The sequence below is a fragment of the Quercus suber genome, unplaced genomic scaffold (genome assembly GCF_002906115.3).
Source record: "Quercus suber isolate HL8 unplaced genomic scaffold, Cork oak 2.0 scaffold_165, whole genome shotgun sequence".
In the NCBI taxonomy this organism is placed as follows: Eukaryota; Viridiplantae; Streptophyta; class Magnoliopsida; order Fagales; family Fagaceae; genus Quercus; species Quercus suber.
Window position 1 is genome coordinate 249,347 of NW_027069626.1, and position 27,793 is coordinate 277,139.

At 34.4% G+C, this 27,793-nt stretch overlaps 2 protein-coding genes across 2 annotated transcripts; one reads left to right on the forward strand and one right to left on the reverse strand.

Annotated features, from left to right (window-relative positions):
* Positions 1-3,639: 3,639 nt before the first annotated feature.
* LOC136069369 (uncharacterized) lies at positions 3,640-4,413 on the reverse strand. The gene has a single exon (XM_065777811.1). The coding sequence runs from the start codon at positions 4,411-4,413 to the stop codon at positions 3,640-3,642; it is 774 nt and encodes a 257-aa protein (XP_065633883.1).
* Positions 4,414-9,167: 4,754 nt separating this feature from the next.
* On the forward strand, positions 9,168-12,240 carry LOC112038269 (transcription factor JUNGBRUNNEN 1). Its single transcript, XM_024071069.2, has 3 exons — positions 9,168-9,425; positions 10,277-10,602; positions 11,577-12,240. The coding sequence occupies exons 1-3, from the start codon at positions 9,242-9,244 to the stop codon at positions 12,000-12,002; spliced, it is 936 nt and encodes a 311-aa protein (XP_023926837.1). The 5' UTR covers positions 9,168-9,241; the 3' UTR covers positions 12,003-12,240.
* Positions 12,241-27,793: the final 15,553 nt, after the last annotated feature.

The window sequence follows — 27,793 nt, forward strand, 5'->3', positions numbered from 1 at the left end:
ATGACTTAGTTTCTGTTTAATACTTCCATTCATAGTGTACTAATTTCCACTAAGCTGTGGTCCGAGGACCTGACATGACTTAGTTTCTGTTTAATACTTCCATTCATAGTGTACTAATTTCCACTAAACTGTGGTCCGAGGACCTGACATGACTTAGTTTCTGTTTAATACTTCCATTCATTCTAGAAACACATATTGCGGGAGCAAGATAAATTATAAAGGAAAGTAAAACATAACTTGTTAATAATAATACCTTCTCAAGTTGCTTACATTCCAGGGATGGAGTATGGTTTTTTCATCTAAATCTTCTAAATAGTAAGCCCCTATCCCCGCAACGGATGTAATACGATATGGCCCTTCCCAATTGGGCCCCAACTTTCCCCAGGCTTGGTTTTTGGTATTTTTCAAGACTTTCCTCAACACTAAGTCTCCTGGAGCTAACGGCCTCAGTCTGACGTTTGCATCATAACCCTGCTTCAGCTTGTGCTGGTAGTACGCTAACTGAACCATAGCTTTTTCTCGTCGCTCATCTATTAAGTCTAGACTTTTCCTTAACAGCTCATCATTCCCATCCGGGGTGAAATTATTGGTTTTCAATGTTGGAAAACCAGTTTCAATAGGAATCACCGCCTCAGCTCCATACGTCATCGAGAATGGGGTCTCCCCTGTTGATCGTCGGGGCGTCGTCCTATACACCCAGAGAACATGCGGGAGTTCTTCTACCCATCTTCCCTTTGCCTCATCCAACCTTTTCTTAAGTCCACCCACTATGACTTTGTTGACAGCCTCGGCCTATCCGTTTTCCTGTGGATAGGCTGGGGCAGAATACCTATTTTTTATCCCCAAGTCAGAACAATACCTTCTGAAAGCCTTGCTATCAAATTGCAAACCGTTATCCGAGATGAGAGTTTGAGAAACCCCAAATCGGGTAATGATATTCCTTAATAGGAATCTTTTGACGTCAACATCCCTGATGTTAGCCAAAGGCTCAGCTTCAACCCACTTCGTGAAATAATCCGTGCCAACCAGCAGGTACTTCTTATTTCCTACTGCTCTAGGGAAAGGGCCAACGATATCCAAGCTCCACTGAGCGAAAGGCCAAGGACTGGAAAGAGGATTAAGGACTCCTCCAGGCTGATGAATATTCGGTGCGAACCTTTGGCATTGATCGCATTTCCTCACATATTCCTGTGCTTCCTTCTGCATGCCTGACCACCAGTACCCTTGGGTGATCGCCCTATGAGACAAAGACCTTCCTCCAGTATGACTGCCACAAATTCCTTCATGTAGTTCTTCTAGCAGGTCCTCCGACGCTTCAGGGCATACGCAAAGCAGATAAGGCCCAGAGTAAGAGCGTTTGTACAACTTCTTATCCTCGGATAGCCAAAATCGGGGAGCCTTCCTTCGTATCTTTTCTGCTTCTGACTTGTCCTCGGGCAGTGTATCCTTCTCAAGGAATAGTATTATAGGATCCATCCAGCTACGCGCTGAATTGACTTGGTTAACTTGTAGCGTTTCTATTGTTCCTCGGGTAGGTGTACCCAAGTCCTCGATCATGATCATCCGAGGTAAGTTTTGAGCCGAGAAGGTGGCAAGAGTAGCCAAAGAGTCCGCATGGGCATTTCCACTCCTGGGGACATGAGTTATCTTAAAAAATTCAAATTTAGCTTGTATACACCTAACCTGGCTCAAGTATTCCTGCATTCTTGTATCTCGAGCCTCTAGTTGCCCTCTGACCTGGCCCACCATAAGCCCCGAGTCCGAGAAGATTTCCACAGCCTTTCCACCCAGTTTATCGACCATTGCCATTCCTGCTAGTAAGGCTTCATACTCCGCTTCGTTGTTAGTAGCTGAGAATCCCAGCCTAAGAGACTTCTCAATGATGACTTCCTCCGGAGATATCAATACAAGTCCTACTCCAGATCCCCGCTGATTTGCTGCCCCATCCACATACACCGTCCAAGGTAAGATAGGTTGCGCGGAAATGAGGCCAACCGATTTTTCATCCATGCCACCTGGGCTTGTCTCTATCTCTTCAGGACCTTCAGCAAACTCGGCCACTAGGTCGGCAAGCACCTGACCCTTCACGGAAGTGCGGGGCATATACTTGACATCAAAAGCTCCTAAGATTGTGCCCCACTTAGCAACCCTACTAGTATAGTCCGCGCTTCGAAGTACTGCTTTGATCGGATATTGAGTCAGGACAACCACTGTATGCGCCTGAAAATAATGGGGAAGTTTTCTGGTGGCATGTACCACTGCTGAAATGGCCTTTTCCAATGGCAGGTAGCGTATTTCAGCCTTGTGAAGAGACTTACTCACATAATAGACCGGCCGTTGTACTCCATTGTCCACTCGTATCAGAACAAAACTAATCGCATAAGTGGTGATCGCCAGGTAGGAAAAAAGAACTTCGTCTACCTCGGGGCTAGACATGATGGGTGGCCGAGATAAATACTCCTTCAGCTGCTGAAATGCTAAGTGACACTCCTCAGTCCATTCGTATCCTTTCCACTTGTGGAGCAGTAAGAAAAAAGGCCTACACCTATTTTCCGATCTGGATATGAATCTATTCAACGCGGCGGTCATCCCGATCAGCCTTTGGACCTCCTTGGGATTCCGAGGTGGTTGCAAGTTAGCTATGGCTCTAATCTGGTCGGGGTTAACTTCAATTCCCCTATGGGTCACCATGTAACCCAGGAACTTACCTGAACTTACCCCAAACGAGCATTTGGATGCATTCAGCCGCAATTTATGCCTCCTTAATATCTCAAAAGTGTGGTTGAGGTCCGCCACGTGCTCGGCCACTACCTTACTCTTTACGACCATATCATCAATATAAATCTCAATGTTTCTACCCAACTGCTGCTCAAACATTTTCTTCATCATTCTCTGGTAAGTAGACCCCGCGTTCTTCAAACCAAAGGGCATCACCTTATAGTGGTAATTTTCAGTGGGAGTAAGAAAAGCGGTCTTCTCCTGGTCGTCCAACGCGAGTGGGATCTGATGGTAGCCTTGAAAGGCGTCTAAGAAACTCATCCGAGGATGACCCACTGTAGCATCCACCAACTGATCTATACGGGGCATAAGAAAAGGGTCCTTTGGGCACGCTCTGTTAAGATCTGTAAAATCAACACACACACGCCACTTTCCATTTTTCTTTTTCACTACAACTGTATTGGCTAGCCACTGAGGATAAAATACCTCCTTGATTGCCCCAGCCTGCTTCAACTTGGTCAACTCGTCTTTAATAGCCTCGACGTGTACCCTGGACGGACGCCGAGGTGGTTGTTTCTTTGGAATACATGAGGGGTTGACATTCAGATGATGACAGATGAACTTCGGATCTACTCCCGGGGCTTCATAGGCACTCCATGCAAACACGTCAACGTTTCTTCTCAGAACCTCGACCAGCTGTTCTTTTTCTAACAAAGGCAACTGAGCCCCAATTTGAAAATACTTCTCTGGATCATCACCAACGTTCACCCTTTCCAAATCCTCACACATCATTTCCTCTGGGGACGCGCCGAATTAGGCTCCCTGAACCCTTGATTGCAATAAATCACCCTCGGCTACAGCCGAAGTGCTTATCTCTGGCCGATGTTGAATGGCCATTATCATACACTGCCTAGCCATGTTCTAGTTTCCCAAAATCTCTGAAACCTCGCCCCCTGAGGGATACTTCACTTTCTGATGAAGAGTGGAAGAAACAGCCCCCAAAGCATGTAACCATGGTCTTCCCAAAATAGCCGTATACGGAGAAAAGGCGTCCACCACAATAAAATCTACCTCCACCATATCTGACCCAATCTGCACGGGTAATCTAACCATTCCCAACGGGGTGATCGATTTGCCTTCGAAGCCCACCAGCGGGGAACTATATGCTGTCAGGTCTTCAGGTTTCAAATTCAGCCCCTTAAATAAATCAGGGTACATTACCTCGGCTGCACTTCCATCATCAACCATCACTCTCTTAACGTCATACCCTCCGATTCTAATCGTAACCACCAAAGCATCATCATGTGGTTGTATGGTTCCTCTCTTGTCCTCTTCTGAGAAGCCTAACACCAACGAGGTGCCCGGTTTGGCTCTCTTCGGCCTCGAACTGGAACCCTCTTCCGAGCACTGAGACACAGACATCACCCTGGAAGGGCAAGATTCGGTTATACCCGGGGCAGCGAATATAACGTTTATCCTGCCCAAAGGAGGTCCCCTCGAAGCATCCCCTTGAAACACCGAGCCTACGTGGCCTCCTCGGCCCCCGGAGCGATGCAGAAATTGGGTCAACTTTCCCTCTTGCACTAACTGCTCTAAGTGATCCCACAGATTGTTACAATCCTTGGTGATATGTCCGTGGTCTTGATGGTACTGGCAGTAAAGATTCCGATTACGCTTCGCAGGATCCCCCGCCATCTTATTGGGCCACCTAAAGAACAGCTCGTCCTTTATCTTCTCCAGAACTCGTTGCAATGGTTCCTAGAACACTGCGCCAACCACCTGGGAGTTGGCAGGCCCTGACTGTCCCCCAAAGTCCCTCCGAGGTCGGTTGTTGTTATACTGGTCCGGCCTGAAATCCTTCCTCTCTTGAGTTGCCGCTTTAGCCTTTCCTCTGCCTTGCATCTGATCTTCCTCTACTCTTCAATATTTGTCTATCTGATCCATAAGCTGACGTACACTAGTGACAGGCTTGCCAGTCAGAGACTTCCTCAGATCGTGCTCAGTTGGAAGACCTTCCTTAAAAGTGTTCATGGCCACGTCATCGTGAGCCCCATCCACCTCGTTGAACATTTCCTAGTATCTGTCTGAGTAGGCTTTAAGGGTTTCCCCTTCTCGCATAGACATGGATAGTAGCGACCCCAAGGGTTGAACAACCCTTCTACATGTAATAAAGCGAGCGCCAAAGGCCTGAGTGAGCTTCTCAAAAGAGTCAATAGTATTAGTTCTCAAGCCATTAAACCATCTCATCGCCACTGGGCCCAAACTAGATGGGAAAACCTTGCACATTAAGGCTTCCTCCCTGGCATGAATAGCCATTCTCTGGCTGTAGTGGCTAACATGTTCCACTGGATCTGTTCGACCATTATAAATGGTGAACACAGGCTGGTGGAATCGCTGAGGAAGACTAGCTTCTTCAATATGTCGTGTGAAAGGCGACTTAGAGACCTGATTCAAAGCCTTGTTCAAGGCATCATTCCCCTGACCCTGGCGAGTCGGGCTCTTATTTCTTCGCCTATGGTGGTATTCTTCCTCACACGAAAAAGATTCGCTGGGTGGAGTTCTCGACCTTTGCCTGTAACTGGCGTCATCCGACTCCTCGGAGGAGTGCTTAGAGCTATGAGCCTTATGCCTCCGTCGCTCATATCGCAATTCCCTCTTCAACTTGTTAATCTCACGCTGCAAATTTCCTCCACTCTTTACAGGGGAAGCATGGCCTTTACCCCGGGAGCGGCTTCTATCTGTATGGGTTGTTCGAGTACTTCCCTCATGATCCTCCCCTTGTTCGTGGTCTACCAACGGATTGCTGTGCTGAGAGCCCCTAGACTCTACTTGGTGCTGATTAGCATTTACCTGTTGCGGTACTCCCTCTTCCATCGTGAGTATCACACCTGCCCTTCCTTCTCAACAGATCAAGTTCTCCCCACAGACGGCGCCAATTGTAGGGACTCAATTTGGATTGACCCTGAATATGAATGAGTTTTCAGCCCAACAAGTCCAAACAATAAATTTTTAGAGTATGGGTCCAAGAACTAGTACTGTTTAACAGGAAAGGTTCTACTCATCAAGTAACAAGGGATACTTTAAGTTCGTTTCTTAAGAAAAACTCTCCTCGGCTCTCTTTCAGTCAATCTCTCTCTTCTTTTTTCTATTTTCTCAAAAAGTCCCCCTTATTTCCTTCGTTCCTATGTTATATACTCCGTTTTCCCCCCGTTTCCATCGTACACGTGTAGTTCTTATCTTGGGAGCTCCTTTCTGTCCCATCCAGTACCTACCGGAACCTTCAGCTTAGTGGCCATAAAGTTGCTTAGTTACTGTTCAGGTATCACCTCCACATTAATGCGGCCAGAGTGTTAGCTGGAAAGCATTTAATGTGGAGGTGATGGCCTTAGAAGATATTTGCTACCTTCCCCGACGTCTCCTTAAGCTATATCCAATTTCCAGTTTAGATACAACTTGGCGGAGTCTCTCCACTAACACGAAAGTTGCATTCACCTCGGACTTTAGTGTCCTCGGACGTGTGTTATGCCGCTGTATATAATATCTACTTGTTCCTCCTATATTACCCATTTGGTAAGAATAAAACTTTTTTAGGCTGTCCTCGGATAACTAGGTGTCCTCGGATTGGGCCATTGAGCCCCGAGCCCACTTCTGAGGATTACTATACCTTTTTAACTAACAGGCCCCACACTAATAATTATCAATCAATTAAATTATCAATTAATTAAATTACAAAATTCTTGACAACTTTAAAGGATATTATAGATACAAGATTTTTCACCATTTTGTTTTACAGATAGACTAAATGGTATAAATTTTGATCGTAATAATATTATTATCAATTTTTCATATAATAAATATATTATTGGTATACATTTTATCATATTTTAATCATAATGCACAACGTTTTAAAAACGATGAAATCTAAAAACAAATGTATAAATGGTGTCAAAATACGGCAAAACATTTGTCTAATGTCCATATCAGGGCTCGTCTAAGTCCTGGCAAAAGGATGGAAAACCCACATCAATCCTGACAAAAGTCAAAAGCTAGTAGTTCATCCAAAGAATATTATTCAAAAACTTGAAATTTTTAACAGGCAGCACATCTTGGAATAGTATTTGACAATTCTTTCCTTTGAATCGGGAGGTTATATTATTATTATTTATTATTTCCTTTATTGACAGGAAGAGCTGCCTTACCTGATTAGTGATTACCTCCACTGGTCAAATATATCATACACTTTCTAGAAAGTTGTACGTCTTTTTTTTTTTTTTTTGAGAAACGAAAGTTGTACTTCTTGATTGTACAAATGTGTGATAATCCTAAAAGAAATACAATTAATTATTCTCCCAAATTAAAAATACTATTAATTCAAATTACCCTTCAAAAGGGAAGGCAATATAATTGGTGCCTTTAATCAGTGAATTTTGGAATTCAACTCCCTGACATATATCAGTAAATTTTTTATTTTTTTTGCATGGCACGTGGTTGACCCTAGTGAGATATTTTTTTTTTGTCAATATTCATGGTTTGCTGCGATGATTGAATCACCATAGAGCTGAAAAAAATGAATATATTATTTCATAAAACTGTCAAAATTTACGGATTTTTTAGAATAAAATTTATTTACCAAATTGATTGTAACCTAAAACTACAATCTTACTCAATAAAATAAATATTACAAAATATTTTGAAAATCTAACCGTTAAATTATATGTTCTTTACATTCTTAATATATATGTTAAATTTTGTGTTAATTGGATATTATTTACTATATGATCTATAATTTTATATTTTATGTATAATTTTAAATTACAAAAACTTGTAATTTAAAAAATTTATTGATGATATAGTTATAAATCTTTAATTTTTTTAAAATTTTGCAAGTATAAAGGATATAAGATAAAGATATAAACTAATGGTGAATTTGTCAAAATTCACTACTAATAAAAATATATTGAGTGAACTTTATCCTTTTTTATCTTTTCTTTTTCTTTTTCTATTTTATTTTTGTCTGCAGCAATGACAAGGTTATGCTCTAGTAGACTTACTCTGGATTCTAGAACGCAGAAATTTCTTTTTCAAAAAATAAGTTAATTACATAATATATAAAATGAATAATTTTAAATACCACGCATTAATAGCCCTGTACCCCCAAATTGCAAATCCAAATCTTTCCACATCGTCATAACTCATAACAAAAAGGACTTGGACTTTATCTTCCGTCAATTCGTCCAATGTGGCAATATCATCCCAGTTCCGTTTTGAGCAAGAAAGCCATTACTGAACAAAACCATAATGTCATGTTTGACCATAAGGCCACTGTTTATACTTAATTGAAAGGTGAGTTACACATCCCGGTAATTTTCGATGGCTTAGCAGTAAGTTAAGTTTATTTGGTAGGTTTAAGTTAGTTCAATTAATAATTTTTTTTTCTCATCGAATTAGAGATAATGTTCAAAGTTTAAATCTTTCTTGTATAAAAAAACTAATTAGTATTTTGGCCTGATAACAAAAACATAGAGTAAATGTTGTAAGTTGAAATCTTATGGAAAAAAAAATTAAGCTTATTTTTAAAGTTAATAAATTTAGTTTATTTCAATAAATATGAGACAAATGGAAAAAAACTATAAGTAGAACTAATTTAGCTAAACGAATTCTAACTAAGATCTTATATGATGGATTCTTCTCCCATGTAGTAGTTGAGGGGTTTGATAACATTGTAAGGACATTTTGGTAATCAAATTAATCTTTCAATATAAATGTTTCATGGGGTTTGGCTTCTCTTTGTTACGGAAAAGCTAATAAAGCTACAATTGCTTTTACAAAAGTTATGCATAATTCAAATGGAATATATACAACTAACCATCCATTTTTGTGACTAATGTGCGTGGTTGAAATCAAATCTCGTGATATCATTAATTATTTTAATTAAGATGATTTTTGTATAATAAATTAGGTGAGACTTACATTTTGTTGAATGGTACCTCCTTAATTAAATGTTGACATGACAAATGCATAAAACTTGTTATTAAGATCCAAACTCATAGTTGTACGTGGGTTCTAGTTAGTTTAATTAGTAAAATCTCTGATAATTGAAAAGAATTTTGAGTTTCAATGTCTAACTACACAAAAAACTGATTAATGTTTTAGTTTGATGATAAAGAATTATTATAAAAAACAGACATGAAAAAATACATCTACTTTGTCTCATCCCGACATGTTCCGCTCCTTTTCCATCCCATTATCATTCTTAATTGTGTGAGTTTTTTACACGGAATACTTTCTCCTAATTAATTGAATAACAATACGACTCTTTCTCACTTTGTGCCCTCTATGCCATCATAGTCAGCCCTCATCATGACTTGACCTTTTAAAAACCTACTCCTGCGACTCAGATCCTCATAATATATATATATGTAATAGCCAGAAGATTCTTTTCCACATTCGAAGTCTCATAAGGTTGTTTCCTACAAAGGGAGGTAAGAGATCGATCATTCTCGTGTGTGTGTCTGTGGAGAAGATGAGTAACCAAGGTACTAGTCAGCTGGAGGATGAAGTTGATCAATTGCCCGGATTTCGATTTCATCCGACAGATGAAGAACTCGTCGCGTTTTATCTTCGCCGGAAAGTTGACAAGAAAACAATCAGCATGGAGCTCATCAAACAGATTGATATCTACAAACACGATCCATGGGATCTTCCAAGTATGGATTAATTAATTAGTTTTTAGTCTCTTAATCATTTCATCTCTTTTGTTTCTCCTTGAATATACTGCTTTTTGTCCATGATAGAAAAAGAACTTATTCATAATAGATGTTTAAAAAGGTTACAGATTCAATACTTTCTGAAGAAATTTTTTCAAGCAAAAATAATTTTCTTATATCTATGGTGACTCGTTTTGAAAATGTCTTTTTTTTTTTGGACTTTGTATTAATAGCCTTTATAACAAGTTCAGTCATCAAAGATTAATTTGAAATTTCTGTGGATCATTTCTAGGGTTTATCTAAAGTGAGAAACCTCCACCCCACAATTTTTTTGAAATTTTTTTAATCGTTTTTGGGCTGAAGTTATTCCAAAGGATAGATTTCTCCTTTCAAATATATGCAATCATAATAAAGTGACTAAACTTTACATAATCTCAACTGCAACCCTCGATAATTTGATATCCATTAAAAAAACAGACTTTGAGCACGTTCTTCCTCTTTTTCTGATTCATTATTTATGTACTTTTGTATGCCATCCGTGCACTAGATTCAGATGTTATTGTTGCTTATGAGAAGAAAAGACTTAGTCTTGACAGCTTCTTGTTGTGCATATATAAGAGTGGTAAACAATCTAAAAGCCCTGTCTACCTTGCAACAGCCTCATGCAAATAATAGGAGGAACTACGTTAATAATCTTGAATATCAAACATCTGTAATAGTTTAAAAGTTTCCCAGGTGCAATTACCCCATAAATTGTTTTTTCCTCTTTTGCCGAATAGGGTATTACAACCCCATTTTTATTATTTGACATTTCTCTCTCTTTCTCATTTGGTATGTAAATCTTTTTGCAGGAGCAAGTGGTAGCACCGTGAAAGACACAGAATGGTACTTCTTTTGCAGAAGAGGGAGAAAGTATAGGAACAGCATAAGACCCAACAGAGTCACAGGGTCTGGATTTTGGAAGGCAACCGGGATTGACAAACCGGTATACTCAACCGGAGGAGAAGGCCGCGATTGCATAGGACTCAAGAAGACATTGGTATACTACCGTGGAACTGCAGGGAAAGGCAGCAAAACCGATTGGATGATGCATGAATTTCGCCTTCCTGCACCCAGTGACACCAACACCAACACTAACACCAAGCTTGACAATGCTAAAAGTACTGCCCAAGAAGCTGTAAGAAAAACTTAAATTGTGTAATCTTAATATTAAACCAGCTTTGTTATGCGCGCCCCCACCCCCCACACATCTCACTAGTTTAAGTTGCACCAATCACCAATTATAATATGTTACGTACTTAGATTTTTTTTCAATTTTAAAACTTTGGTTATTTTATAAGAAAAAATTAAATGTGTGACAAGTTGTGATTGGTAGAGTATAAAATGTATTGCCTCCATTCCACTTTGTTTGTCCTCTATTCCATTTTAAGATGTCCTAAAATATTGTCCTGTTTCTAAAAATAAAAGTCATTAATTTACTAATATTCTTATTATAACTCTATTTTATTAATAATTCAATTTTTTGATAAATTTATTTAAAGGTAGTTTTAGAAATTTATACAATTTTAAAAGATAGATAAAATAATAAATGATATTCCCTTAAGAAATTTGACTTTTCAAAGTATTATTTAATTAGATTTTGATAAAAATATTTTTATTCATTGTTATGCAAACATTTGGGCTTTGAGTTTGCTTGATATAAACAAGTGAGAAGAAATGCACTTCTATGCATTTATAATAGATTCATTATAGACATTTTTATTGTTTGGTCTCAAAAAATTATTAGGTATTTAGTAAGTGGTACTTCCTTCCACATATTAATGATTACGAATTTAATTAGTAGAACTCATTAATTAGTGGAATTTAATGTTGAATATTTACTTGTATATCGACCAGTATTTTGTCATTATACTTAATATTGAATATTTACTTGTATATCTACCAACATTTCATCCAAAATAAATATTATCTTTTAACTCTTCCCATGAGAAATGCATAATAGAAATTTGTTTTAATTCACCCATGAAGAACTTTTCTAGCCAAACTTTCATAACAGCCGATTGGAGTCTGATTGGAAAATATATGATGACTATCTGTAGAGGTCTTACTGTATAATTTCTGATGTATCTTCTTCTTTTCATGTGGCTACAGGAAATTTGGACTCTCTGTCGAATTTTCAAGCGAAACTTGTCGCATAGGAAGTACACACCAGACTGGAGAGAATTATCTACTAAACGCCATCATGCTGACACAAGCTCTAAAGCATGCAGTGGAGAGAGCTCCCACAATCGAGAAAGTTATATTAACTTTGGTGCTCCATTCATATTTCAAAATGAGAATAATAATGAGATAAAGACTGTTAATCATATTAACAATGAGAGCAACCAGCTGCATGTAGGCCAGTTGAGCAGCTCGATAGCTCAACCTCCATCATCATCATCCATAGCTCAACCTCCATCATCATCCTCAAGCTTTCCAATTAATCCAGTACCAGATGCGAGTGAGTTCTTCGCATATGAGAATTGGGATGAGCTCAGATCAGTTGTAGAGTTTGCTTATGATCCATCACTTATGTAAATATTTGTCTAATAATAGTCATATCACATATGGATTGCACTAGTTATGCAGTGTTTTTTAAATCACTTTATTAACTTATTGCTTTGGAGTGGAAGAAGCTGATCTGCCATGGTGTTCATAAGTCCTGACTGAAGCTACAGACTCTATGCAATTTCATGGTCAAAAGTTGTGCAAGTTTTACTTAAAAGAAGTTAGAATTCTCTTTGACTTGATAAATATTATCTTATTCTTGTCTTTATATTCTCTTTTCAAAGTAGGCTTTATTTCCTTTGACCAAGAATCAACGTGGATTGGAACCATTTATATGATACTACCTACACTTTGCTTATATGAGTTATATCTAAAAGAATCATTGGTACAATATTTTTGCTACCCCCATTGAATTTGAAGTAATGAATATACTTTATTGAAAGGGAGAAAATGCGCGCTAGGATGCCTATTGTGAATGTACGGGCTGACGATAGTCCGCGAACATAAGAATAGACGAGCCTGTTATTTACACAAGGCCTTAAGTGGACGGGCCTTAAGTGGACGGACCTGATACGGACGGAGAAAAGAAAGATGGGCTGGTTGGCCATGGGCCTGTTGGACCCCTTAGTGGGAATACTTTGGCCCATTCTCGTAAGGTCCTAAACAGAGTCCTTGCGCTACTTGGACTCTAGAAATCTCATGTATTGGTAAAGATCTTCCCTATAAGGAGAATATCTGTCCACCACATTTCGGACTCTAAAAAAGAGGATTTCTACAAGGAAAAGACTTGGATGCCAAGTCTAAGAGGAAAAACTTTCGACTATTATAAAAACCCCAATACTCTCACCAATAAAGGTACGCATTATTTACCTTCTCTAGCACTCTAGAGTTGTGAGAATACTTTCTGACTTAACCTTCGGAGGGTATTTGGCCGGCACCACACCGGCACCCTTTGATAGGTTTTCTTCTTTGTATTGTGTAGGTTTACGTTCAAGCGCGAAGGCATCGTGTGACTCACTGGTAAATTTTTCAGCTTCATCATTTATAATATATGTTGAAGATTTGTTTGCAGTTGTTTCATTTCATACCCATACACATTGTTTTGTGTGAAAATGATATGGCCCAGTGTAATGTTTATGATTTGTATTGAATAATTAAATATTCAACATTTTTTTGTGAAATTATTAATAAAAATTTTTAGTATTATATATTTGTGTATAGAAATAGGTGGACTTGCTTAATTTGTAGAATGAGGTTTCATTGATCTCGTGTATATTCTTTATTTGACCATATTTATCAATGATATTGTCTATAGGTGAATGGTTGAAACACCAAGGAAGGAGACGTAAATACTTTAATCTATTACATATAAAAGATTAATCTTTCATAATTAATGCATAATAGAAATGATCATTCTTTCCATAATGAGATTCTGTATATGCTGTATATTTGCGGTAGTAACCTTTTTGTGTCATTACTTGTTACTTTACAATAATTAAAGTGTATGCATACTTATAATCAGAGGCGAAGAGGGAGGGGGTGGGGGCTAGAGGGGACCATGGCCGCCCTTGACCTTCTAAAAATCCATCCTCCCTCTTCTATTTTTAGTGAAAAATATAAATTTATATGTAAATTTAAATAATGCCCCCTTAGATTTGATGAATACTTCATTTTTGTTTTCTCAAATTATTGTTATACCATACATAACTCATTAATTCAATATGTATTTAGTGTATTTTATAGAAATAGAAAAGTTTATAAATTATTAACACACTATATTATTCTTCTAATTACTCTTACACCATTAGGAGTGGCTCGGCATAGGATTCAAGGTGGTCATAGGACCACACTGACTTGGAAAAAAATTATTATTATTATATATAAATTTTTTAAAAATTATGATTTTTAATCTTTAAAAAAAATTGTGACCACCCTTAATTTTTTTTAGACCCAACATAATTTCACTTTGAAATTTGGACAAAGTTTGGTAATAAACTTTTTTTTTTTTTTTTTTGGAAAAGCAAATACACACCCACAGGGAAAAGGGAAATGAGTTTTAACATAAAGGTACACTACAAACTCTACTCAAAAGTCATGGTAACTTGATTGTAGTCTAAGGCTACAATTCCACTCAATATTTTTTTATTGGATGTGAATTTTGACAAATTCATCATTGGATTACATTTTCTTTTTATATCCTTCATACTTGCAAAATTTTAAGAAAATCAAAGATCAATAGCTATATCATCAAACAAATTTTTAAATTTTGAGTTTTTGTAATCTAAAATTATACATAAAAAAATAAGTTTATAATTTGAATAGTAAATAGCATTCGATTGATATGAAATTTAACATGTGCTTTAAGAACATAAATTATATACAATTCAATGGTTAGTTTCCAAAATATGCAATCATGTTTATTTGTTTAATGAGAGTTGTAACCTTAGGCTACAACTAAGTTTGTAGTTAAACTTTGTCCTTAAATTTTGGTCTCTTAACAATATATTAGATCCTTACAAACAAAAAGAAAAAAGCCCCAAGAAAAAATTTATTTAACTAAAAATTTGAAAAATATAGCTTGCAACATTTTGATAATAAGGTTATCATACAATGATTTCAAAATTTTTATAAAAAAATTTCTAAAAGAAAATTGTAAGATTTTATGTATTTGCATTTTTTTTTTTGTCTGTATATGAAAAAAAATTCTTGAAGTCGCCATTGTACACCATAATATTTAATTGAACCAAAGAATATTTAGGAGACATCTGATAAATATATAAGTAAATCTTTTTAATAAAAACCTTCTTTATTTATTTATTTATTTTTTTATTATAGAAAGTTAGAGATATCGATAGACAATTGGGTCAACATAAAAACAACCCCAAATTTTAAGGGTCAAAATTATAATTTAGATTATATATATATATATACTTATGCTTTGTTTGTTTCGATGGAAGATATTGAGTAAAGATAGTTTTCCGTATTTTCAGTGTTTGGTAACATTAGAAAAAATGAGTCAAAAGAAAATTATTTTTGGTCAACAAAAAAAGATATTGCTTATTTTAGAAATTGTTTTCCACTAATTTTTTTGAAAAACACTTCTATCTCACAACAAGCTAAATAAGGGAAGTTATGAATTTTTTTTCAACTCATTTAAAATTGCTACCAAACATAAGAAGTGAGATAGTTTTATATAAAATACTTTTTGAAAAATAATTAATTTTCTAGAAAATATTATTGCCAAAACAAATAGAGTGTTAAAGATTTTTTGCTCAAATACAAATAATAAGGTCATATTGTAAACTTCAACTCTTTTTTTTTTAAAGAAGAATAAACTTCAACCTCTTAATTAGAGGTATTGTCAAAGTCCACTACCTAGTTTTTGGATACTTAAATGACTAATTAACAATCTTGTTAATTAGTGAATGTAACATCATTTAGGGGGATTTTATGGTTGGTGATATACTCTCTAGTACTTTTATGAGAGAGAAAGAGAGAGAGAGGGGGGGGGGGTTTGCAAGAGAAAGAAGGTTATTCTTAATCCTAATAAGTTAAGGAGAGCATCCTAATTGCTTGAGTGGTTCTTGAATAACATATATGTTTCAAAACTTTCTCACATCATACTTAATATAAATTATTTTTTATTTAAAATTTTATTTCTTTATTTCTTAAAAAAACCAAGTTTAACTTCATTTCATGTTTTTTCATGATATATAGTTGTCAGTTCTTATAATCTTTATATTTATTTCTCTTAAATTAATTTTTTAAAATACAATACCAACAGCTTTATAGTTCATGCAATGCACAATAAATTGTTAACATAAAATTTAGACAATTTAGTCTGTTTCTAAAGTATGATGCATGCCCTTTTGGGCGTGCATCCCTACCCAATAATAAACAAAAGACATGGGACTAGACTTTCAAATTCCTTTCTCATTTGTCATTTTAATTCAATTTTCAACCTTAGCTTCATTTATGGCTTTTAGTCTTTATTTCAACTACATTAAAAATTGCACCCTTTAATTTACTAGTTTCTTTATCCTTAGCCAAAAGAACATTGTTGACCCTTTACGTTTCAAAATCATTTTAACCCTTCAAATTGAATAATGTTTTTATATATTCGCTTTTTATGTTTCAAATTTTTCAATGTTTGATTCAGTTTTCTAATTAGGCCTGACCTCTTCATGAAAATAAAAAATTTAAACTTAAATGATCAAAATGAAATTGATCCCAAACTTTCAAAACCAAAACTTAAATAAAAGAAAAAGAGAGAGAAAAAAGATCAGTACAACCCTCATGCACTGCACTGTCTACTTTGTTGGGCTTTGTAGAGCCTAGTTTATGTTTGATCCGGTTGACGACCTGACCCGACTCGAATAATGTTGCGTGATTTTTAATGAGAGTTTTTCTGAGGCTTAGTCCATGGAGCAGAGGCCTTTTTTTGTGATTAGGGTTTTGGCTTTTGTGTTGTCGTGTTTTTAGAGAGAAAAAAAAAAAAATTGTAGCCACACTTTGTATTTTTTCCTGATAATAGTGAAATCCCTGTAACTTTGTGAACGTAGGCAAATTGCCGAACCATGTAAATACTATCTTGTGCGTGTGATTGTTTTTTCTTTGACGTGTGTTTTCTTTATTTTTATTTTTATTTTTTTTTTGTTCTCACAGGATGGAATTGAGGTTGAATTCCCAACATACTTCGCTGTTCTTACCAGTGCAATAGTGCCGTTGGAAGTCAGATAGAAAAAGAACAACACAACGGCTAGACTCTCTCGAGTGCATGAAAGGAAAAATTATAATAGAAAAAACTCAGTCTCCGGTGCATGTGCATTGAAAATCGTAGAGAGAGAGTCTGAAAGTACCATTTTTATCCACCAAATCCCAACATACAAAAATACCTATGTAATAAAACCTTTATTATATTAAAGGTTTTGAAGTAAAGGCTTGTTGTTTTTCGTGGAACTTCATGACCATTTGAAAAAGTATATAAACCTTTTATTTTATAATAAAGGTTTATATAATTGGATTGTTAACACTGCATAATATGTGTTGTCATTATTGACTAACATTGAGAAATGCAAACACAAACAGATTGTCTTCTTGGATGGAGAAGTTGGCGCCACGTTGTGTTTTCTTAATCGTGGACTCAACCTAAGATGGAGACATTTGGCTGAATACTTGAGCTTGTGTAACATTATTTTCACTACTTATATGTGAAAATCTTATCATATATTCATTATAAGAATCTTTTAAGAGATTAGTGAAAAATATTTTCTCCTAGAATATGCAATTCCATCCCTAGTACACCTTTTTTAATATTTCAAAGCAAAACAGTAGCTCATTAGTAACAAGAATGACAACACATATTATGCAGTGTTAACAATCCTTATGTTGGAACAAGTAATGCAAACCTCGAGAAAGCAACCATGATGCGTACATCACACAAATATAATACTAGTTTCTTAAAAAGATTTACTCAACTGAGAAAAGTTTAATTTAAAACTAAAATGGAGACAATAAACTTTAGAAATAGTCTAAACCCATAGGTAATTCACAAGTAGGCCATAATATTACTAACAATCATTTAGAATATTTAAAATCACAGAATATGCAAGTCAATAACTACATTAAACAAAACATATTTTTTCCATTAACATGTAATCAGGACAGAATATTCCACACCAAAAAAAAAAAAAAAGTATATCTATCTCTGTAGCCACCCTTCTACTGCCTCTGCCAGTTCCAGTTCATTTTGTTTTACTCTTAGTAATCTTGGGCTTCCTTGAGTGAACTTGGACTAAAAGTTTAGATAACACAAAATGATCTTAATAGTTAACACAATTCTTAAAAAGAATGTAAATGATGCATTTTAGTGTATAAAACATAGAACTACATTGCCTATATGATATGTTTGTCCTTAAGAAATCCAACTTTTCATCCTAACAATTGATTAGCTTAAAAGTCCTAAAGAAAATTAGCCTACTAGCACTATTTTAATGAGCAACATCCTCTATTTAGTATCTCTCTCTCTATAATTACCTGGGGTAATAAAATCTGTCTTATGCAATCTCTCTGTCTATAACCAGAAGATCTCTATGAAGTTTCCTACCTGACCAAGGTTTTGAAAATGTTGTCAATTCCATCTTGCTTTGAAGACAAATCTAACAGTCTCAAAAATCAAGAAAGATTTAAAGTAACACAATCCATTTGATTTCTTACTATCTTACCCTATTGATTAGCCAAGTTTATAATTCATACGCATTCAGGATGCATAGACATTTGACAGCCACACAGTTTGATAAAACACAATGTACACATTAAAGAAGAAGCGAATTAAAATTCATTAATCCAGTGTACAATGATTCACATATTGAAATCAATATATATATATATATATAAATAGAGACCTCATGTGAGAGTGTATGAGGTCCTGTCAAGTAGTGTTTTAATTTTGCATTTAGCATTTTTTATCTCTTTCATTAATTTTTTTTACTGTTACCCAAAATTCACATTAACTTATTTTACCGTTATATCATTAATTGCCTAAGCTTATACCACATCTTTCACTATTCTTCATGTCTTTTAGCATACCCACTATTTTTGTATTAAAAAAAAAACAAAATAACAAAATAAAATAAGTAAAGACCAATAGCAATAACTAATCTAATAAAGCCATGGAGAGAGATAGAGAAATACAAAAATATTGTGGATTGTTAAATAAAACGTATTATTTCACTATATATTACTAAAATAAAAGACCTAAAACTAACAAAACATTTGAAAGAGAGAGAAAGAGGAATTTGAAGGGTCATCACCTCCGTTATATTGACCTCCCACCACCATCAAGACGCCGAAACCCCTACAGGTATTTTTTTTCTTTTTTCTTTTTAAATTAGGGGCTTAAATATGATTAGGTTTAGATAATTTGGTTGGATAGTTTTTGTTTTGGGTATATAAGTAGAGAGAATATTTAGTACGCAATGTAAAGTCATATTCTACCATGATTTACTTTTAAATAATCTTTAAGACAGATGCAGACACACTTGGGCATACTTTTATTTCATGGTATGAAATATGTGAATACAACACAATTTAGATTTTCATGGTCCCGTTACTCTTTTGAATTTATTTTTGGTTTCATGATTTTAAAAAAAATAAAAAATAATCTTATCTTAAGAAGGCTACAAATATGCATTGAAGTTATTAAACTAATTTTTAATATCTCAAAATGTACATATTTCTTTATTTTAATTTAGTTTATTTTTTCTTTATAATATACGTACAACATTATCCAAAATTGTCTTATATAAAATATTACAAAATTATCCGTGCATCGCACAGGCAATTTACTAGTTGCATTAGTGACAAATGAATATCCACCATCCCATTGTAATGTTTGCAAGCCAATAAAGCCTCTACACGTTAACTACTCCCAACTTGCAAGGGGGTCTCATGATTTTTTTCCACATTAACAATTCAATTGCTTTGAATATTGTTTTTTTTTTTTCAAATAATCACTACAACAAAATGTATTTTCAGTGACGAAAAAATTCGTCACTAAAAGTCTAGTTTTTTGTCACTGAGAACCTTTAGCAACGAAATCTACTAATTAGCGACGAAACTCATTTCATTGCTGAAACTCCGTCGCTAAAAGTCCTGGTGACGAAAAATTTCGTCACTAAAAGTCCGATTTGTATTTAAAAAAGAAACACTTTTAGCGATGAAAATATTTCATCGCTAAATGTTTTCCTCACTAAAAATACTATTCAGTGATGAAAATATTTCGTCGCAAAATACACTTTTGTTTATTAAATCATATTTAGTGACAAACAATTTCATCACTAAAACTATTTTCTGGTACATATAGTGACGAAAAAGTTTGTCACTAAAACTATTTTTAAGAAAATCCAAACACATATAGCAACGAAAATTTTCGTCACTAAAACCATTTCTTACAAAATTTTGCTACATTTAGCGACGAAATATTTCGTCCCTAAAACAATTTTTGTTGCTAAATTTGTGACGAAAAAATTCGTCACTAAAACTTATTTTCTATTTTTTATTTTTTTTATGACTTTGATATTAACCTATAACCTGTCATTAGATTATTAAAACCTCAAATTTGAATAACACATTTATTTCAACAACATATTTATAGAAAATCGATCCATACATTCCACAAGTAAAAAATAAAACAAGTATCTAATTCAAACTCCTTCCATACAATAACTGTTTGCAACACAAACAATAACTCAAGATGTTTTATAACAATACAAAAAGTGTAGCATAATATAATTAAAACCAACGGAAAATGTCCTTATATGTCTTCAAGTAATGCCAAAAGTAAATTCCCTAAAGCCACCAATAAGAAATCTACACAAATATAAAAGCAATATTGCATTAAAATCATAAAGTAAAAATATTAACTATGTTATAAGAAACATTTCTAACAATGCATTAAGAGTAGCCATACCAATGAATTAAAATCACAACTCCTAATGTATAAGTTGTAGAAAGCAAATATAGATTTTTAAGTGAAATATAATACAATTAGTTTCAAATAATACATCAAAAAAAGTAGTCACACCATGTAGTGTGGGTCAATTGCTAAAATAAAATACTAACCAAAAAGTGTTTTAACTTGAAGATGAACCACCACCATAGGTAAGAGTGTCATCATAACCCTTACTTCTCAAAAAATTAAGAATATTCTTTTGAACCTCTTCTTGCTTAGCTCGCACCTCTTGCTCCCTAGCTCGCTCCTTTTCGTCCTAGCTCTTGCCTCTTTGAGCTCAATTATCTCACTTTCTAGCTGATGGATATATTCCACCGAGGAACTAGATGAGGCGGTGGTTACTAGAGAAGAGAAAGGCCTCATGCCAAGTCCTCTTACAATACCAGACTCCTTCTTAAAAACCAAGTTTGAGATCTCCTCTTGTGTAAGTGGAATTGCATTAGGATCTTGACAATGATTCCTCTTGCACTTTGAGAATAGTTTCCTATCATTTGAAAGAAAGAAAGAAACAAACAATTACAACATTAATACTACATATTTTATAGGTTTACAAACATGATAAGGATAGAATGATACACATACATATGTCGCTTCATCCTCAGGGTGTATCCACATATTTGTATATGGATTGAAATAAACATCTTTGAAGATTTTTGCCAATTCAAGAACTTAACCGCCATTATTATTTGTCTAATTAATTAACATTCGAGTATTAGATAGATATAATTAATTAATCACAACATGTAATATACTAAAGTTTAAGAAAATGAAAAAACATGCACCTCCTCATCAACCCTAATAGCAAGTGCCTTTGTCCTGCATCTATGTTTTCCTGAAGTTTTGTTCTTATTTTCAGAATTCTTTTTTAATTTTTTCTAATAAAGAACATTCAAGATATTTATTAGATCATGAATAAAACAGTATACATTTATTTTATCTAAGTATTAAGCTAATCATTTACCAGTAATTCCTCATTGGTCCATTTCCCATCAATGAGTCCATTCCACTACTCAAGTGTGGCATTCTTTTGCGAGTGGCTTCTTGCATAGTCAGCACCATGAGATTGTACGAGCTTTTTATAAGCTTGATGCAACTTGGTGGAGCTGTAACTCAATAATCTTCCACATTTTGTATTTAATATTTTCCTTACAAAGTTGGAATCTCTTTGTATCTCAAACTAATCCTGTAAAATGAAGTGTATATGTATTATAAAAATATTATTATATGAATTTAATATGCTTAGTGACAACAAAGGCAAGCTAGACGTTATCAATTTAAATTTACCGCGATATTTTGAAGCACTACATCTCTAGTAGTAGAATCAACATTTTTTCCGATTTTTCATGTTGTAACTGGACAAATGACTTCGCACTTGTACGCCAATTTGATTAACAAGTTTGCACGCATTCTTCCTAACAGGAGCAACATACTTTGCAGCTATACGTACTGGCAGCTTACTACTTTTTTCAACAAGTGCCTGTACTTCTATACCACCTGTTGTTCCATGGGTATTTATGCTAGTATATCCTATTTAGACATTATCAATGTTAAAAAATTATACATTCCATGTACATTATAGCTAAATTAAATGAAGTATAATCTCAATAGTAAAGATAGTGTGCAGTTGTAATTAAGTATATTCTATATAATTACTAGTCGTGCTAGTTAATGCGTCGGTAGCTTGCACCTCCACACTAGAAGAACTTTGGGCGAGAGAATTTGCTTCAGGAGGTATTTCCGTAGATTGGACGACTGGGATAAATGCCTCATCTCGTGAGCATGTAAGTCATCCTAGTACTATCTGTAACTAACAAACATACATATAATGGAATAACAAAGTCATTACAAATAATGGAACAACAAAGTTATTATCATCTATTGTACCCTATGAAACATCTATTGTACCTTATGAATTAAAGAATTAGATGACTCATCATCATTTTCATCGTCACTAATAAGTGGTACATAATAATCATCTATGATAACACTAGCTCCACTTTTTTCCCCTTTTGCACAATTGGATTGAGCAAAATCCTTTAGAAAAGTTGAGATGTGCCTCAATTTCAAAGTATCAATTCTCTCTTGGTTTTGCCTAATTTTATCCAATCTTGTCATCTCATACATTGGTATATTATGAGTGTATTTGGCATTTTTGGGCATTTTTTGAAACTATGTATTGATATGAAAGATAAGTACAATTGCTACTAACTTAACATCATAGTCCATACCATTATCCATATCAAGCAATTCACAAGTGCAAAATTTGAAAACAATTACTATTAACTCAACACAACAAATGACCACAACAATATCCATATCAAGTTCAAGATAAGTACAAAACATCTCAATAACAATTACTACTAACTTTATGTATCATAGTTCACACCATTATCCATATCGAGCAATTCACAAATGCAAAATTTGAACACAATTACTACTAACTCAACATAACAAATGACCATATCAATATCCATATCAAGTTCAAGATAAGTACAAAACAGATAAGTACAATTACTATTAACTTTGCATATCATAGTTCACACCATTATCCATATCAAGCAATTCACAAGTACAAAATTTTAACACAATTGCTACTAACTCAACACAACAAATGACCACATCAATATCCATATCAAGTTCAAGAAAAGCACAAAACTTTAAAACAATTGCTAATTACTACTAACTTTACATATCATAGTTCACATCATTATCCATATCAAGCAATTCACATGTACAAAATTTTAACACAATTGCTACTAACTCAATACAACAAATGACCACATCAATATCTATATCAAGTTCAAGTTCAAGATAAGCACAAAACTATAAAACAATTGCTACTTAGACAAGCATAAAATTTGAAGACAAGCACACAACATTTAAGATAATTGTTATGAACTTTACATATCATAATCCGTATCAAGATCAACATCAAGTATGTCATGCTTTTCATTTTGATTAGCATCTTTTGAAGTTCCACCTTCAAGAACAACCTCAATTTCACATCATCCATTTAATACTCAATAATATTGTCCTCAACATTGATAGAGACAACATCAACAATCGTGTAACACCCTATAATTTTATTACTTATTTAATTATTATATGTAATTTATAAGGAGGCCTACAATTAAATGGATTAAATTGATTTGGGTCTAAGATATAAAAAAAAAAGATAAATGCTATGGGATATGAAGCCCAAGTGAGGTGGAATAAGTAAAAATATGGGCCTTGATAACCCTAACCTTTTACCTTTTAAGTTACACGTGTATGTACATAAGAAAGTTCCTTTTTGTTTCTAGCTGCAACACACTATTGAACTGTTTCTTTTCTTCTTTACGGCTATGCACAAGTAGTTCAGGTATGATTTGTCTTGCTCTAAATTTAAGAAGTTTGAATAGTCAATAACTAGCAATTGTCATGAGCCTAGACTATCATTATACTAATAGAAAAGGGCTCCTATAATTGTATTATATTAGATAAGGAATGGTCAATATGTCAAGAAAGGGCCACAGGCTTTGAATTTGTGCCTAATGGAGTAATAGGCTTGGATTTATCAATTCACGTTGTCACCAAGTGAAATGGAAAAGGGTGCTTGCTGTTAATATGTATTCGCATATAGCCTCAATTGTTGACTGTCAAACCATTGCACTTTTGTTATGGTCCAAGTACTTGTCCAACGGCATCAAGGGAAAAATATAGGCAACCAGATTGATAGATTAAGAATACTATAAAATGTGGCTTCTACTTTTGATTAATAAATATAAATATTAGGTTGATCAGATAGGTATATATATCATGTGGCTTCTAAGGAATAGTAGAATATATGATGGTTAGACCTAAAGTGAAATGCTAGAGTTTTATAGAGTTGCAGTACAACATGCCTATTAATGGATAGTAAAAATATGTGAAATAGAACAATTAGATTAAAGCTGAAAGTGAACTGGAGAGTTACGTAAATAAATGTAAAATTTTGGAAATATCAGTGTTGTCTAAGATTATATTGTCTAAGTATGAAAATAGATTTTAGTGGGAAATTCGTGTATTGATGGACCTATTTTTGGTGTTGCTAGGCTCTAATTCTACTGATTCATTGTGACTCAAGGATGGTTGATTTCTTTTATTTTTGCAACTAAGAGGTAAGTGGTGTTTACTAATTTTGGGGGTTTTCCCAAAACAGTGTTGATTATTAAACTATTCTATTTCAAAGAAATATGTTAATATTCTATATATAAATTGATATTTTATAAATATTTGATGTGCACATTGACTATTCGTTTTATGAAAAACTTGTGGGACAACCTAAATTTATTTAAATTTGTATGTATGTGTGAATATACCCTTATATTTTTAAGAATTATGAATGGATTATTTTTGTGAGCATCTTGAAATGTGATTTGAAAACCTATGGCAAGTCGCGATTAAAAGCTCAGTATTGTAGTTAATCCTTAGTAAAGGATAATCATACTGCAGCTAGTCTTTAGCAAGGAATGGTCCAAGACAAGGGGACAGTGCACATTTGATTAGATCCTTAGCAAGGGAGTATACTATTGAGGATCCAAAAAGGAAGCTCCTTAGCAAGGGAGCGCACCTTTAGATTCCAAAGGAGTCATCCTTAAGAAATGGGATGAAAAGGAGGTTCCAATCCCAATAAAGGGATAGCACAACTCTGTCAACGGGGCGTAAATGTTGACCACGAGAAAAGTCTAGGAAAATGTTTAAATGATGGTATTGATATATGTATTATAATGGCTCACAATAAAAATATATTTTCTTTTATATGAAATATTTAATGATAAAATATTGATAAGTTATAAGTTATGAATTTGTTGTAAGAATTATTTATTTGAAAGGTTTGTTCTCACACCCCAATGTTAATGAATTTCACTTATAGAGTTACCTCACCCCCCCCCCCCCCCCCTTTTATTTCCCCTTATAGATACATTAGAAGAATTATTAGAGTAGAGTTTCTTGGAAGACAACAATTACGAATTATTTTGTGGAACTGAGAATTTTATTATTAATTTTAAGGTATTAAACATTGTATTGGAGAATTATTTTGACAATGTTTTTTCTTTAGTGGATTAGAGCTCTAACATTCATAATGAGATTTTATGGATTATTCAGATTAATTAGACTTTTATTGCTTATGATTTTGGGGCGTTACAAATCGCTTCTTGTTGGAATGCGTTAATATCTTCTGTATTATCATTGGATTCTCTACCCCTGACTTCCGGGACGTTAAACACTCCCCTATGTTAGATGGATTGCACAATTTTCCAAGGTTCATCCAATTTGGTATCTTGAAAGTAAAAAACTTGTCTCACTTGACTAAGAAGTATAAAAAGGTCATTTTCATACCACTGACTTGTAACATCAATGCTTGTGCAATGGGCATCGGTTTTTATCGTTCTCCTTCGACCATTAGTACCAATATTGTACCATTTACACTAGAACAAAACAACTTTATGGCGAAACACATATTTTAATTCCCAAATTTTGCACACATGACCATAGAAGTCGTGCATTTATCCTTCATAATCCCATTCAGTACATACATCACTGTTTTGGGTTACGCAATGATTTTCTAATTCCCTTGTATGGAACTTTACACCATTGACCATACAAACTATGTACTCCATCCCATATGGCTTAGGACCATTTGCTAATGACCATAACTATTTAGTAACTTCTGATGACTTATTAACTTTCAATCTATTCATCTATAATGACATACAACAAGTGATATTAATTAGTAATAAGCAATGTCAAAACTATTTAAATGTTTAATTTTTATTAGTATGTGATTAAATTTCAAATATCTTATGCGTTCTTTAAACCACTTGGGAAACTCTTGTTGTTGGATTTGAGTTATAGCTTCTTTAGTAGGATTATGCAATGTGCTTTTATGTTCACTATTAAAAATAAGGTGATTTATTTTCAGCTAAGCATTGCAGATAATATTCAAAATTTGATCAAACAATACATGCATATGAAATCAGATACTTTAAATAAGACTCTAACTCAGAACTATTGTATAGCAAGTACCAATGAGCAGTATCAAGCAATGCACGAGACAAGTTTCCATCACTCTGCCTACCACCTGTAGGTCAGGCAGTTTATGAAAAAACTATCAATCTTTCACTAGATCCACCAAAATTTTCATTTCATTCTCTTCGATTATACACAGTTTCGATCCCATAAATATACAAATACCAGTTGTTAATACATTCTTTAAGAATGTAAGCCTCTGCAATCGAACATTCTGTTCGAGCTAGGTTGGAAATGTATCTTTTCAATTTTCCAAGATACCTACAAGGAAAAAAAATTTGAAGTATGTAATTTTATACCACATGGAAAAGATGAAATTGATGGATGCATCACAGGATCTAATTACCTTTCAATTGGGTACATCCATTGATGTTGTACCAAGCCTCCTAGAATTGCTTCTTGAGGTAAGTGAACAGCAAGTTGGACCATAACATCAAAGAATGCTGGAGGAAAAAACCTCTCAAGCTTGCATAGTATAAGAATTATACGTTCTCCTAGTTTCTCCAATTCACTCCACTTTAAGGTCCCTGAGTAAAAGTCTTGGAAGAAGCAACCCAACTCAAACAATACAATACTAATGTCTTTATGTGCAAACCCTCACAACCCAATTGGAAGAATTCGTTGTAGTAGCAAATGACAATCGTGGCTTTTTAAACCAAATAATCTATCATTTTTTGTATTCAAATGCCTTGATATGTTGGCTGCATAGCCATCCAGATACTTGACTGATTTCAAAAAGTTAAAGAAATCATCCCTTTCATTTAGGCTTAATAAAAAGAAAGCCCGAGGCTTGTCATATGATCCATCAGGATATTGTTTCAAATGCAACGTATCTAAAGTTCATATTTTGCAAGTCTATTCGTGTCTTGTTAGTGTCCTTGTTTTTCCCCTCAATGTCCAACAAAGTACCATAAGTACTCTCACTATTGTTCTTCTCCATATGCATGACATCAATGTTATGCTTAAGTTTCTTATTTTTCTAGGATGGAAGCTTGTACAAAATACTTACCTTTGACCAATTTGGCTCCCCAATGAGTTGTCTCTTCTTGTTACTTGGATACTTTCCTAAAATTATATATGGCATTCTATCTAGCTGCTCTTGTATCTTTCTCATCGGTAACTCTAAGGATCTCTTCCATTTCTCCAATAAATCATTATGTAACCGACTATGTCTCCAACGATGTTCCATAGGTAAATAAGCTCGATGGTTAATGAATCCAATTTTACTTTCCAAAGTTTCTGAATATGGTTCATCATT